General features: G+C 45.6%; 1 protein-coding gene across 1 annotated transcript in view; it reads right to left on the minus strand.

Moving 5' to 3' along the window:
- Nucleotides 1–16,143, minus strand: part of FN1 (fibronectin 1) — a 150,379-nt gene that overhangs the window by 118,079 nt on the left and 16,157 nt on the right. The window contains exons 7-11 of the mRNA XM_081967190.1: nt 16,031–16,143; nt 14,655–14,846; nt 13,609–13,788; nt 2,326–2,502; nt 1,391–1,543 (exon numbers count right to left, since the gene is read on the minus strand). The exon at nt 16,031–16,143 is cut by the window's right edge and continues 24 nt beyond it. Of these exons, the coding sequence (XP_081823316.1) occupies nt 1,391–1,543; nt 2,326–2,502; nt 13,609–13,788; nt 14,655–14,846; nt 16,031–16,143 (815 nt within the window). The remainder of the gene's footprint in view (nt 1–1,390; nt 1,544–2,325; nt 2,503–13,608; nt 13,789–14,654; nt 14,847–16,030) is intronic.

Raw genomic sequence — 16,143 nt, forward strand, 5'->3', positions numbered from 1 at the left:
CAAAGTTCTGTAAATGATTAAGATAGACCATAACCTACTACTAGATAAAGTAGAAGAATGTGGGTTAGACAGCATCACCACCAGATGGATTCGTAACTGGCTGACCAACCACACTCAACGTATAGTCCTCAATGGAACTGCATCTACATGGAGGGAGGTATGCAGTGGAGTACCCCAACGCTCTGTTTTGGGTCCAGTACTCTTCCACATCTTCATCATTGATTTGGATGAGGGAATAAATGGGGAACTCATCAAATTTGCAGATGACACCAAGCTGCAGGAATAGCCAACACTCCAGAAGATAGGCTAAAGATACAGAAGGATCTTGACAAACTTGAACATTGGGCACTATCTAATAAAATGAAATTCAATGGTGAAAAGAGTAAGGTTCTACATTTAGGCAACAAAACTGAAATGCACAGGTACAGTATAGGTGGTACCTTGCTCAACAGTAGTAACTGTGAAAGGGATCTTGGAGTCCTAGTGGACAACCATTTAAATAAGAGCCAGCAGTGTGCAGCAGCTGCCAAAAAAGCCAACCCAGTTCTAGGCTGCACCAAAAGAGGGATAGAATCAAGATCACGTGAAGTATTAATACTACTTTATAATGCCTTGGTAAGGCCACACTTGGAATACTGCATTCAGTTTTGGTCACCACGATGTAGAAAAGTTGTGGAGACTCTAGAAAGAGTGCAGAGAAGAGCAACAAAGATGAATAGGGGACTGGAGACTAGAACATATGAAGAACGGTTGCAGGAACTGGGTATGTCTAGTTTAATAGAAAGAAGGACTAGGGGACACATGATAGCAGTGTTCCAATATCTCAGGAGTTGCCACAAAGAAGAGGGAGTCGAACTATTCTCCAAGGCACCTGAGGGTAGAACAAGAAGCAATGGGTGTAAACTAATCAAGGAGAGAAGCAACTTAGAACTGAGGAGAAACTTCCTGACAGTTAGAACAATTAATCAGTGGAACAGCTTGACTCCAGAAGTTGTGAATGCCCCAACACTGGAAGTCTTTAAGAAGATGTTGGATAGCCATTTGTCTGAAATGGTGTAGGGTTTCTTGCCTAGGCAGGGGGTTGGACTAGAAGACTTCCAAGGTCCCCTCCAACTCTGCTATTGTATTGTATTATTGTATTATTCTTTGTTGGCTGTATATGAAACAAGTTTAACAGTTAAATGAAACTGATCCTATACCAATTCAAGAGAGGTAATCTGTACCCCTTCAGAGACACCTCTTAGTTTTCCTCACTATTGACCATGCTACTTGAGCTGTAAGTAACCATTTGGAAAATCAGGTTTTTTCCAATTCTAGCATACTACTTACTGCGCTAATTCTTAATTGGGTATATCACATTATGAATAACAACAAACCAAACCAAAAATACCTCTGAGCTGGGAATATGCAATGCAGGTCCATTCTCCACGTCCATTTCCCACACACGTGCATCTCATCATATGGCCCATATCATGCTGTTTGTCCCACTGATCTCCAACACGATACATAACACCCTCATTTGTCGTACAAATTTCTTCATGAGCTAGTAAGCGTATAAAAATGAATTAACCAAGGGGAAATATAGAAAGGAAATTAAATATATATTAAGACATTTGTTGACTACATCCAGAATAACGTTTGCCCAATGTTGGAAACAGAGTAATATTCCCCCAGATGAATTAGTGATTCAGAAAATTCTAAATTGCGCAGAAATGGATAAATTAAGATTAAAGGACAACGAACAATCTGAGTACTATGAAATTTGAGATAACTGGTATAAATGGTTGTATAACAGAAACAAAGTTAATTTAGCCAAGAAACAATAGACAAATGTATAGAACTGTAAATGAAGGCATATATAGAAGTGATATAAGATGTATGTATGTATGTAAGTATGATGACACAGCAATGTCAATGTGATGATTGAATAGATGAAAAAACAACAAAAATCTATTAAACGGGAAAAAATGAATTAGGCTCATTTTGATTATTACATGCTTCTTGTTCATGAAAATAACAAGATTGACTCTTGGGAATTTTATTTCTTCCGTACTTATTTTATATCAATGCTAATAGTATTCATTTTCTTCTGAGCACTTCAAATATGAATCTCCATTTGAACCTTGTATTCTGAATGTGTTATATAGATTTTCATAAATTTTATTCTCATAATTAAAATTATAAAATCAGTTTTACTGAGACTAATTTTTATATACAACTAACTGTATATACAAGGTGAATGAATATTTAAATCAAAACATATCTTCACAATTCCCAAATATTAAGGAATAACATTGAGTCCTAACAGACATATCTGCAATATACCTGCCATGGGACAAAATCCAAACTTTTGATCAACATCGTAGTTTGAGGTAGTTCCACACCACTTCATGTTATCTCTTCGTCCTTCAGAAGTACAATCAGTGTAATTCCGATTATTATAAAGGAAAGGAAAGTGACACAGGGCACCATTGGAATTTCCACCACGTGTCTGAACCAACACTGGAAGAAAACAATTGTTATTCAAACAAATACTGTAGCTTAGCTACATGCCAATTATTTTACAGTTGTCCAGCATACCATATTATTTCTGAATAATTTATAACTGAATAATAATAACTTTATTGTAGTCATTTTTCTTTCATTAGGAAGTCATTTACTCTTGACAAATGGAAAATCACCAATTTAAGAAAATATAATAAATGTTAGGAATTAAGAAAACGAGAAATGAGAAAAAGAAGCAACAACAAATAATGGTGATTTTTGCCATTTTTATGTGAACTACTGAGAACTATCTAATAAAAAGAGCCTCCTGAAGGTCCCTGAAGGCTCCGGAGGGCCCCTGGGGGGGCGGGGGAGGCTGTTTTCGCCCTCCCTAGGCTCCTATAAAGTCTCTGGAGCCTGGGGAGGGCGTAAAAAGCATGGAAAAATGGGGGGGCAGCGCCTCCCATGCGCGCATGCACACTGGGGGGGTCGCACGTTGCATTATGGGTGCGGTACACCTGCGCACGACCCTCCTGCACTCTTCCTCCTTATGGCATGCGAGCCAAAAAAGGTTTGCCATCACTGCCATAGATCCTCAAACTAAAGGCTGCGGTCCATATACAGCCCGCCAATACTAAGTATGTGGCCCGCGGAGTGGTGGGATTCAGCCCCATCCCTCGCCCCACCCCTCACCGTCAGCCTTATCTTCCAGCCAGCATCCACTCCAGCTGCACTTCTGGTTGGTTATTTCATCGGTTGAGCTGAACTTCTGATTATACCACTGCTGCCGAAGGTAAGGCTGAAGTGTGCATGGGAGGGCCAGCTGACTGAGAGGTAATCTTGCCAGTGCATCAATGTAATCCAGGGCCAGTGTGTGAATAGGGGGATGGGCTGCTGCTGGCTTGTGAAGCAGCTCTGCTGCCAGCTTGTAAAGTAGTGCTTTAAAAGACTTTAAAAACACTTTAAAAGCAGCCTTTTAGGATGGTTTTCACAGCCATATGATCCAGGGCCAGTGGGTGAGTAGGGGAGGGGCAAGTACAGCAAGGATAAAGGCAAAATGGAATGCTAAATTGGCCAGACCTAACCAGTCACATGACCTAGCCACGCCCAGCCAGCCAGTCCGGCCTCCAACAGTCTGAGGGACTGTGAATCAGCTCCCTGTTCAAAAAGTTTGAGAACCCCTGCTGTATGTATTTCATTGGATTAGTTAATGGGATGAAAGCAAAACAACTGTTGGCAAACACCTAACACCGATTAGCCTCAGTTATTCCTAATAACAAGATTCCTTGGCTAAAAATTGCAAATCTGACTCCAACCCATTGTTGCCCAGTTTCATTTCAGCATGGAACAAAAAACAAAGATGATTTCAGACTTTTGGAAAGACTTAAACATACAGTGGGGCAAAAAAGTATTTAGTCAGCGACCAATTGTGCAAGTTCTCCCACTTAAAAAGATGAGAGGCCTGTAATTGGCATCATAGGTAGACCTCAACTATGAGAGACAAAATGTAAACAAAAAACCCAAACAATCACATTGGCTGATTTTGAAAGAATTTATTTGCAAATTATGGTGGAAAATAAGTATTTGGTCACCTACAAACAAGCAAGATTTCTGGCTCTCACAGACCTGTATCTTCTTCTTTAGGAGGCTCCTCTGTCCTGCACTCATTACCTGTATCAATGGCACCTGTTTGAACTTGTCATCAGTATAAAAGACACCTCTCCACAACCTCAAACAGTCACACTCCAAACTCCACTATGGTGAAGACCAAAGAGCTGTCAAAGGACACCAGAAACAAAATTGTAGACCTGCACCAGGCTGGGAAGACTGAATCTGCAATAGGCAAGCAGCTTGGTGTGAACAAATCAACTGTGGGAGCAATAATTAGAAAATGGAAGACATACAAGACCACTGATAATCTCCCTCGATCTGGGGCTCCACACAAGATCTCACCCCATAGGGTCAAAATGATCCCAAGAACGGTGAGCAAAAATCCCAGGATCACATGGGGGGATCTAGTGAATGACCTGCAGAGAGCTGGGACCAACGTAACAAAGGCTACCATCAGTAACACACTACGCCGCCAGGGACTCAGATCCTGCAGTGCCAGACGTGTCCCCCTGCTTAAGCCAGTCCATGTCCGAGCCCATCTGAAGTTTGCTAGAGAGCATTTGGATGATCCAGAAGAGGATTGGGAGAATGTCATATGGTCAGATGAAACCAAAATAGAACTGTTTGGTAGAAACACAACTCGTCGTGTTTGGAGGAGAGAGAATGCTGAGTTGCATCCAAAGAACACCATACCTACTGTGAAGCACGGGGGTGGCAACATCATCCTTTGGGGCTGTTTCTCTGCAAAGGGACTAGGACGACTGATCCGTGTACAGGACAGAATGAATGGAGCCATGTATCTTGAGATTTTGAGTGCAAACCTCCTTCCATCAGCAAGGGCATTGAAGATGAAACGTGGCTGGGTCTTTCAACATGACAATGATTCCAAACATACCGCCTGGGCAACGAAGGAGTGGCTTCGTAAGAAGCATTTCAATGTCCTGGAGTGGCCTAGCCAGTCTCCAGATCTCAACCCCATAGAAAACCTTTGGAGGGAGTTGAAAGTCCGTGTTGCCCAGCGACAGTCCCAAAACATCACTGCTCTAGAGGAGATCTGCATGGAGGAATGGGCCAACATACCAGCAACAGTCTGTGCCAACCTTGTGAAGACTTACAGAAAATGTTTGACCTCTGTCATTGCCAACAAAGGATATATATAACAAAATATTGAGATGAACTTTTGATATTGACCAAATACTTATTTTCCACCATAATTTGCAAATAAATTATTTCCAAATCAGCCAATGTGATTGTTTGGTTTTTTTTTTACATTTTGTCTCTCATAGTTGAGGTCTACCTATGATGCCAATTACAGGCCTCTCTCATCTTTTTAAGTGGGAGAACTTGCACAATTGGTCGCTGACTAAATACTTTTTTGCCCCACTGTAAGAAGCAATCACTTAGAATAGAAGCAGAAAACTACATTTATACGAAGGGTCAAACTGATTTATGGTATGTTAAAACCATACTCCAAAAGTGGGCAAGCTCAGAATAAAGATGGGCAGGTGTGATAATGACATTTTACAAAGTAAGAAATAACTAAAATAAATATTTTGCCTCAGGCAATAGTCAAGTAGATCCTTTCAAGACATCTAGGAAAATGACCGTTGGCATCTGCATGGATAATACACAGTTCCTCCCTGACAGAGAGAGCCACAAGTTCTGAGACCCTCCTAGCCGACGTGATCGCAACTAGAAAGGCCGTCTTAAGAGTCAAATGACGAAGACTGGCAGTCCCAATCGGCTCGAACGGCGCGCTTCTCAGGTCTCACAGGACAAACGGCAAATTCCAAGAAGGATATCTATGTATAGCGTGAGGACGGATATTGGCTGGATAGTGTTGGACGCCAGACCTTTATCCAAACCGTCCTGAAGGAAGTCTAGCAGTTGCGGTATGGAAGCTGAAATGTCTCTTTGCACCACGTTGAAAAGGTGACCCATGTCACGGCGTATATTCGCATAGTGGATGGCCTTCTGGACACTTGAATAGTCTTGAGGCATCCACCTCAGGCAACTTCAAAATATCCTCCATCCTAGTCTCTACAGAATACAGATTTTTATCCCCACTGCTAGGATTGGTTAAGGTACCGGGCTCTGCCCATTGTCTTTGAACAACCTCCATGAATAGATCTGGAACCACGTTGGGGCATTCTCCTTGAAAAGGCCCTCACTGGGGTCCTTAGAGGAGGAGGAAGGTACAGTCATACCCTTAGGAGTAAACCCTAGCTCAGTAGAGGCTTTGGCCTTGTGTAGGATGGCCTTAAACAAGGATGGCTTAAATAACCCAGTGAAAGCGGGTTTATCAGGAGGAAGGTCTTTATCCTTTGATAATTCAAATTCCTCGGTCTCCTCCTACTCCCAGACCAATTCCTCTGTGGCAACTGAGGTGCCAGGAGAGGCTGGGGCCTGGTCCCTGACTTGAACTGGGGGTGGTCGTGACTTAGAAGTTCCCACCGCGTGGGCATCTTTCTGCTGGATCCCCTCGGCTATGCCCTGGGAGATGACTTGGGCAATTACTTACTTCATCTCCGCAGATATGGCTGGACCTTTATCCTCCATGGGTAGAGCCCTAGATGGAGCGAGCCGGCCCCTATTCCTAACCAAACCAGCTCCCTCCACCGCTGGGAGGATGCCCTGAAAGGGTTCCAGTTCCAGTTCCTCTCTGAGGGACAAACTGGGTGACTCAGGGTAGTGCCAGGAGGCAGCGGGGGAGGATTCCCGTGAATCTCGCAACTCTTCCCCAATTAATGAGGTAGACCTGTTCTCCTGAGGTGAACTAGATTCCCTCTCCTCTATCTGGCCAGAGGGTGGACATGGAAATGAGGGTGGACGTGGCAATGAGTCCATCTGTTCAGGGGATTTGCTCTGTCTCTGGACCTGCTGGTGTCTGTGTTCCACAGACTTATGCTTCTGGGTTCCCTCCCTGGGTTTGTCCTTGTTCCCTGAGGGTCCCGGGGAGGCCTTCCTAGTGGTGCCCTTTACTCCATTCCCCCCTTTGGGTGGAGGATCTGGCCTACTGCATTTGGAGGAGGGCCGTGCCAGAACCTCCTACGCTTCCAAACCTCCATCTGCCATGGCGATCTGCAGAAGCCTTGAAGTCATTGCTTGAAGCAGAGATGGGGTTGCAACAGTAGACAGGCACCAGGCGTGAGCCAGACAGCTACGGAATGCCTGCAGATCACTATCTGAGAGGAGGAAGGCCTATTGGCCAAAACCCTCCTCAGGCCGCCCTCAAAGTCCTTGAGTGTTTGATGTAGAGAGGCAGACCTTGGACAAGGCCAAGCACTCCCCGGCGACGATCTGCGCAACTTCGCGGGTCTTCAAGCGGCTCCAATTGACGATCTGAGCAAAAAAGTCACTTTAAAATGGCCACCGTCGCACCCCGCCGCTCTCCGAACTCAAGATGAGTTAGCAACCACCAAAAGCGTGTGAAACGCTTTAAAATGGCCACCATTCTTGCCGGGCTCAGGAGAAACTGCCAATGCCGCCGGAGCCTTCAACGTGCTCCAGGCGGCACTATTAACACCAGTGGATGGGGAAAAACGAACGGGAAGCCTTCCGCCGCCCACTTGCTTGCCGGCAGCCGCCGGACAAGCAACTCCACCATTCCTCACTCTGCGTGCAACCAGCAACTCCCTGGCACCCCGGCAGCCTTCCTCAGAAATTCAAAGGTAAAAGTTTTTTCCTTTTAAGCCCTTTGCCTATCTATCTACCTAAATAGGAAATCTATACAAAAATAAAAAAAGGAGATAAATCTCTGTGCACAATTTGGAGAGTCCAATCTATCCGAGTTAGAACTGAGGTCCAAACGGGCGGACTGAATTTTTAAAACTGATCTCAAGGAGGCAAAGGAGGCATGACTAAAGAAAAATCTACTCAGTCCTAGGCAGGTGGAATGTTGGTCCTATCTGAACGTTCTTCTCAGCATGGTGCAGGACGGTCCAGGAATGGGTTGTTCAATCCTTATTTGCCCAAGAGACTGAGTCAGAATTGAAGCCATGCCTCCACCTTCCCCTGCTGATATCCAATTCTGATGAGGCGCAGCTCCAACTAGAGAAACAAAAGAACATGCCCTGTCCACAGCATTAGTAGCCCCCAGGGACATGGACCTAACCAAAAACGACAACTAGGGTCGGACCTGGACTGTCCTGCGCCATGCTGAGAATGTTCAGGTAGGACCAACGTTCCTTCTCCAGCTGATGGCGCAGGAGGGTCCAGGAATGGGACATACCAAAGCAGCAGTCCCTAGGGCGGGAACTCACTGGTTCGTGGCACCCGAGGGAGCATGTACTCCCTGCAGCACCCCACGCCCAAATGATGCCTCTGCATACGCAAACGCATCCAATCAATAATGCTTAATAAAAGGTGAAGGGAAAACCCACGTCGCAGCTCTACAAACATCTCCAATTGGGGCCTGAGTGTTCCACGTGGCCATGGTCGCCGCACTCCTAGTCGAATGAGCCGTTATCCCCTGTGGTACCGGTTTCTCTCTCGCCTCATAAGCCCTGGCAATACAAGCTCGCAACCAGCGTCCAATAGTAGAGGAGGACACCCGTGACCCCATGGCAGAAGGCTGGAAAGAAACACACAACACCTCTGTTTTCATGGAGGGCACCGTTCTCTTTATGTAAATATGGAGAGCTCTCTGCAAGTCCAGCTTGTGCCATGACTTCTCCTTTCTATGAGAGAGGTTAGGGCAGAAATCCGGTAGAATTAACTCCTGGGCCCTATGAAAATAGTAATTTATCTTGGGGATAAAGGCGGGGTCAAGCCTCAGTACAACCATGTTAGGTTGGAAAATACAAAGGTCCTCCCTGACAGAGAGGGCACCCAGCTCTGAAATCCTCCTAGCCGACGTGATGGGGACTAGGAAGACCACCTTTAAAGTAAGGAACTCCAAGGACACGGTCCTCAGAGGTTCAAAGGGGGGATCCACTAGGGCCAGGAGGTCCGTGGACAAATCTCAAGATGGGAACCTGTGAACTACCGGGGGCCAAAGGTTAGCCTCCCCCTGTAGAAATCTCTTCACCACCGGATGACGGCCCAGGCTCTCCCGGCCAAGACCAGGACAGTCGACAGGGCCGAGACTTGTCTCTGAAGTGTGTTATGGGCCTATCGAGCCCATCTTGGAGGAATTCCAGGATATTAGGGAGTGAGGGACATTATGGATCTACACGCGCCTTACGGTACCAAGTACAAAAAGTGGACCACGTGGCATTATAAATCCTGGTCGTGGCTGGGCGTCTAGAAGCCACGATGGTCTGTATCACCCGCAAGGCGAAACTTGCCTCTCTTAAAATCTCCCTCTCAAATACCAGGCGGTCAACTGGAGCCATTGAGGCTACAAATGGACCAGGACCCCCTGGCGTAGGGACATCTTCTCCTGTGGGATTCTCCAGGGTTTGACAATGGACAGACCTAAGAGGTCCGTGAACCAAGGTCTGCATGGCCAGTACGGGGTAACCATGTTACCCCTCCCTTCACTATCTTTCCCAACACCCCTGGAATCAGAGGAAGTGGGGGAAATGCATAAAGCAGACCGGGGAGCCACCTGCAGTGGGGGGCCACCACACTGCTCCCCTCCGCTCCCCAAATCGGGAACCGCGTGAAAAACCTGGGGAGCTGGGCGTTTTCCGGGGACACAAAGAGGTCCACCACTGACCATCCGAATCTCCCGCAAATCTCTTCAAACAGTTCCGGTTCCAGCTGCCACTCCGTCTGGTCTACCGTGGCCCTGCTGAGCCAGTCCGCTTGGTGATTGGCGTCTCCGGATATGTGCTCTGCCTTGATGGACAACAGATGCCTCTCTGCCCAATGGCCCAGGCGTTGAGATTCCACCCAGAAGGCTCTGGAGTGAATCCCTCCCTGCTTGTTTACATGCGCCTTCATGGCCATGTTGTCTGTCAGAAGTAGGACGTGTCTTTGCTCTACAAGGGCCTGAAAGTGTCGAAGGGCCAGATGAGCCATACGCAGCTCCAGCCAGTTTATGTTATGTGCAAGATCCAGAAGGACCAGCGACCCTGAGCCAGCTGTGTCCCCAGCAACGCTCCCCTGCCATAAAGGCTCCTTCAAATCAATGGAAGTGAGGTAGTCACCTTCCCTGATACCTTCCAGAATGGAACAAAGGGAGGCAATCTTAAACCACTTGTAAATTAAGTAGCTTAGTTCAACCTTTTAAGGTCAAGGATCGCCCTCCAACCCCCACAGGACTTTGGAACCACAAAGAGGTTGGGGAACCACCTCCACCACCTGGATCTCCACCAGGTGGTCTATCACCTGGCGCATGAGCTGTCTCTTCAGTGCGCATTTGAAGGACATAAACGTGCAAAAGGAATTCGGGGGGACGGATAGGAATTCCAGTCACAGGCCAAACTTTACTGTATTGAGGACCCAGAGATCCGAAATAATATTCTCCCATCAGTCGGCAAACAACGCTAACCGGACACCAATGGGAGCCATCCAGACCCGCTCATTTATTCCGGCGGAAGGGGCGTCCGCCCCCCCTGAAAGGGCCATTTACCCTGGGGTTGGAAACGTGACCTATCCCTGTAGGAAGACCTATCCTGCCCCGTCCTGACATGGCTGAAAGTTTCTAGGCTGGTAATGATAATCTATGTCAGTATGCCCATAGGGTGCCCTATGGCGTGTACTTGTGTTCCTGCTTTTTAGTTGTGGCTGGCAAATCCTTAAGTTTGTTCTTATCTTCAATGAGGATTGGATCCAGAACCTCGCCAAATAGCTTTTTTCCCGCATATGGGCCAGCCGCCAGCTTCCACTTCGCTTTGGCCTCCGCCTGCCAGTTTCGAAGCCACACCATCTGCCTAGCTGAAACAGAGGAAGAAAGAGTCCTGGAGGCAAACTTAGCGGCGTTCAAGGTCGCATCCGCCAAAAACTGAGTTGCAGCCATGACCTTGCTGATGTCCTGAAGCAGCCTCACATCGTGCGCTGGGACACACTCCTGCATTTGCTCAAGCCACATCAGTGTGGCACGATTGAAGGAGGCAGAGAAAGCGGCCTTAATCGTCCATGTTGCCGCCAGGAAGGTCTTACGCAACGCCAGTTCAGTCCTCTTATCTTCTGCCTTTAAGTTGTCGGCCACATCACTCGCCATCATGGGAGTTGGAGAAGCCAGGGCGGCTACAGGAGCGTCCACCTCTGGAACCTGTAATGCCTGGGAGAAATCAGGCTCCATGTTATAGAACTGTCTGTCATTCCCACCTGAGGTGGGAAAAGTACCTGGCTTTGCCCACTGCTTCTGAATGACATCCAGAAACAGCTTCAGTGCAGGGATCTCCTCTTTCCAGGCCGCGGGTTCCAGAAAGGAACACTTTTTCTTTGGCGCTGCTTAGAAGTCGAAGCCTCGGTCCCGGCCTCCTTCTCCTTCTGTTTGTCCTCCTCCGTCTATGCGGCTGCAGTGCTTCTGGCTTTAAATAGCAAGGAACGGAACAAATTAGGAGGAAACAAACCGGCAACGGCAGGAGAATCCGGTGCTAAACCTTGATCATCAGAAAGCTCTGTCTCCTTTTGTTCCACCTCTTCCTGGAGTGAAACCTCGCTCCTCAGCGAAGGAGAGACCTTTCTTTGTGTTCTGTCTGGGCGAGCAACCGGATCCTGAATACCTCTGCGCTTGGCCTCCAACAGCTCCGCGTCTGCCTGGTCAGGAGGGTGACCCTGGAGGGCTATGCCATGTGCAATGGCTCGATGAACAAGAGATTGAATGTTATCACACATGTCTTCAAATTCACCAATGTCATGACTGGGCCCAGGCCTGGGAGCCAGCGAGGGCCTGTGTCCTGGTTCAGGAACAGGTGTAATGCATGGAAGCGGATTGTACTTGCCTTCCTCGTCCTCAACCTCCGAGAGTGGGGGCGAGATGGAACTGGCCCTTGGGGATCCAGAAATCCTTGAAGGAGAAGGGGATGGAGAAAGTGGAACCGTCCTGAGGGGGGGGGGGGAAACCTTACCGAAGACAAAGGAACCTTATTGGACTTCTCCCCATTCCCTGAACCCCCTTGCCTGGGTGGAGCGTGCTTCACCAGTGGAGAAGGATCCTGGGGGGGGGGGGAACCCTTCCTCTTCTTGGAGCTCTTCGAGGGAGCTGCCGAAGTCGCCCCAGAGCTACTTTCACAGAGGGATTCAGCCATGGCATTTTAGCGATCTCCATGTCCCTGGGCCTCACTCTAGCCAGTTCAGGAACCAGCACAATAATCTGTGACTGTTCTCACCGGAGCCGGCACTCGCAATGAGACTCGTGCTAGCAGAAAAAAAAGGAAAACAAAATGGCCGCCGACCATGTGACCCACTGGATACTCAAACAAAATGGCCACCGCCTCATGGCCACTAACAAAATGGCCACCGCCACGAGGGCCTCCCCAAGATGGCCACCGCCCAATAAGGTCTCCCCCCAAAATGGCCGCCCCAGGGCCCCATACTCACGAGGGAGAAGCCTTCAGGGAAAACCAGCAGTGCCGGTGAACAAATGGACCCGAGAATGTCCTGTCAGCCATGCAGCTCTTCCGTAAGTCCAGTCAGTGCTGATCGCGCCCTCTTGTCATCTCTCCAGCTATGCGGTAATGCTGGCACACCACACATGCGCTCCCCACACCAGCAGCCTCGATGTCCACCCGCTGCAGCCCCTGAGAACCAGCGGCAACGCAGGGAAACCTCCCTGGCCTCTCATGAGCCAGTAATTGGAATCAAGCCGAACGGAGCCGCAATAGACTCCGATGGCCGGCACAGCCGGCTGCTTACTTGCAAGGAACCTGGGAACCTCCAGGAGGATCCAGCCCGTACAATTCACTACCCTAACACAAGCAGGTGGGAAAAGAACTTGTGAGCCAAGTTCAAACACTTTCCTTCCAATAATAAAATTAAAGATAAGCGAAATAAATAAATAAATAACTATTCTAAGGAAGAAACCAATTTTCACTCACAGCAAAAAAAAATTACATCTCTTTTTGGGCAAGACTGAGTCAGAATTGGATATCAGCAAGGGAAGCTGGAGGCGTGGCTTCAATTCTGACTCAGTCTCTTGGGCAAATAAGGATTGAACAAGCCATTCTTGGACCCTCCTGCACCATCAGCTGGAGAAAGACTGTATTTAACCATGCTTGGACTCTCCAAGCAGCGCACAGGAGAAGCTTGCAATCTGGTATACAATACTACTGCTTTTTATTTTACCTGATAAGACATTTCCAGAGAAATACTATCCATTGCTATCTAGTTAAGCTGTGGGGGCCTCTTGATATAAATCTAGCTTTCTTATGCTAAACCAATTTCACGGATTGCACTGAATAGCCTTTCTCAAGACTTTCCTTTATCCTTTATCGTATCTTTTATCCAGTGCAGATCCACCTCTTCTATTCTCACCCCAGCCTTTTAAAAAAAGCATGTTATTCATACTCAGTGAAAGAATGCTAAATTATAATTAATATATTCTGTACTTCCATCACCACACTTTCCCACTTTCCCTGCTAAAATTTGCAACCTATTTTTTTTCTTGAAAAAGTTTACCATTTTGCTCTGTACAAAAAGAGTAGCTCTTATCCTGGTCAAAGTTGGAGGTTGTACTGCACCAGAGATTCCCATCATGACGTCCTTCGGAAGTGCACGAATAGAAAGTCCTTCCATGATATGTGAATGGGAAAACGCAAGGATCTCCATTGGAATTGCCACCGTAGGTTTGGGTCACAGCTTTAAAACATAGAATACCATTATAATTATATAAGATTATTTGGTTTCAGAAAAATATTTAATATTTAGCATTTAAATAAAAATACCATATAGTGAAACTTCAGTTTTTCAAATCAATGGGATTGTGGTCCCTGTCTTGAAGTATGTCATTTCAGTAGCTGACATAGATTGAATAATGTCACTACACAAATGATTCAAATTATATTGTTGTTGTTAGTCACGAAGTCGTGTCCCATCCATCATGACCTCATGGACAACATTCCTCCAGGCCTTCCTGTCCTCTACCATCCCCAGGAGTCCATTTAAGCTAAAACTGACTGCTTCAGTGACTCCATTCGGCCACATTCTCTTGTCGTCCCCTTCTTTTGCCCTCTATCTCCAGTGAATCCTTCCTTCTCATTAGGTGGGAAATTATATTACTTGCATCAAATTACATTATTTGTATGATAAATTCATTACATAAAAATAAAATACAGTGGAAATGCTATCAAAGTCTGTTGTAGTCCAAAACAATTTCAAGATTTCATTGTCTCTTTGTATATGGGTGTGGGTTTAGCTGCAGAGGGGGTTTGTACATAAGAAAAAGTCACAGTTCTGGTTGGCTTTGAAGGGAGGAAGATAATAGTATCCAAAACCAACCACACACTAAATTATCTTCACATCAAATCCATTGAAATCATGTAGGCTTAATTGTATAAAGGCCAGACTCATCACATAACCTTGTATAAATGATGCTAATCACTTGTTTTTTTACAGTAGTGACCTTCAGTCCAGCTTATGCCCATCAATTAGAAACATGCATTATCATAGGGTAAATGACTGAAATATCTTTTATATGCCAATAAATATTGAAATATATGTCCTACCTGTTTCCTGGCAGCTGATTCCATTGCCCAGACAAGTACATAGCATATGTTGGCTTCCCTGTGCCTTAAGCCACTGCATTCCCAAAATATACATCATACCACTGTCAGTTACACAATGTCCAGAAGGAGCAGGCTGGGGCTGGGGTTGGTAAAGTGCAGTTCGTACATCTGTGATAGTTGCAGATGCACTGCCTACATATAAAAAAGCAATGATGTTTTGCAAGTCATTAAGAAATACACACACACACACACACAACCTTGATTAAGGTTGGTTACGATTACTTTTACCCTGTTTTTAATCACTGTTAGCCATCCAATCATGAATTTGAAATGGGCAGCTATATAATACTATGGATGAATGGACAGACATAATCTTGATAGTCTTCTGAATCATGCAATCTGTTGTAGTTAAATTACCGTAATGTGAAACTTCCAACATTAATACTGTTTTTACCATTTTGACTGGAACCAAATGCGTAATCCAAATTGTCCTCTCAACATCCTAGCAAAGCTGAATTTCTACTGGGAATGCAACAATACTTTTTAATCAGTTTGCTCTCGGATTATCAGAAGGTAACAAAACATTTACACTCATGTTAATAAGCGCCAGTTAATTTATCTTCCAACCCATTGCAGAGTGAAAGAGTCCAATTTTACATATCCCCTGGAAGAGCCAGCCTCTGCTTATACACAGGTAGCAAAGGGAGAAAAGTGTTCCGGGTCTCCATCAGCCACTGGTTCCACTGTCAAATTACTTTTATAGTTAGGATATTTTTCAGAATTTTCTACTGGAATCTGCCTTCCTGTAACTATATTAAGAAAAAGCCTTTTTCTCTGTAGCCGATTTCTAGGAAGACAATTTTTTTAAAAAATCAGAGGGCAACCTTTGGATTTAAAATACATTTAGATTAATGAACATTCTTTTTCACTGAAAAGCCCATTAAACTGTTCTACTGGATTATATTAATGATCATTTATCTATTCTGCAGTTCATCAAAACAAATTCCAGAGTTGCCAAAATGCTTCCCCTATTATTGATAACTTAACTAGCACATTCCATTCTGTGGGTAATTGAATCTGTACTTTCAGTCTTTGATTAAGCTCTCATCATTCCAAAGTCAAGCCTGCCAAACAGGAAGAGGCTTTGTGATGCTAGCAACCTTAGATGTGGGGTTTTGCCAAACTTCCATTAGTTGGCATTTTTAAAATTATATTGGCTTTGTAGTTGTTTTATAGATTACATTGAGTTATTTCAGATTATAACACAATTTGAATATTTTGAATTTCACTTTGAATGTATGATTTCCCAGGGTAATTTTTATAAAGGCAAGTAAAGAAGGAATAAACATCCAACTTCATCCAGATATATTGCTTACCTATGCCTGTGGCTTGTAAAGAGGAATGCCTTTCACATTTCCATTCCCCTCTGCCATTCCCTGTGCAGATGCATTGAAGTAGATTTCCTCTGTTATCCTTCTTGCTCCAGGTA

Source organism: Natrix helvetica (genome assembly GCF_964273705.1).
Source record: "Natrix helvetica genome assembly, chromosome: 1".
Taxonomy (NCBI): Eukaryota; Metazoa; Chordata; class Lepidosauria; order Squamata; family Natricidae; genus Natrix; species Natrix helvetica.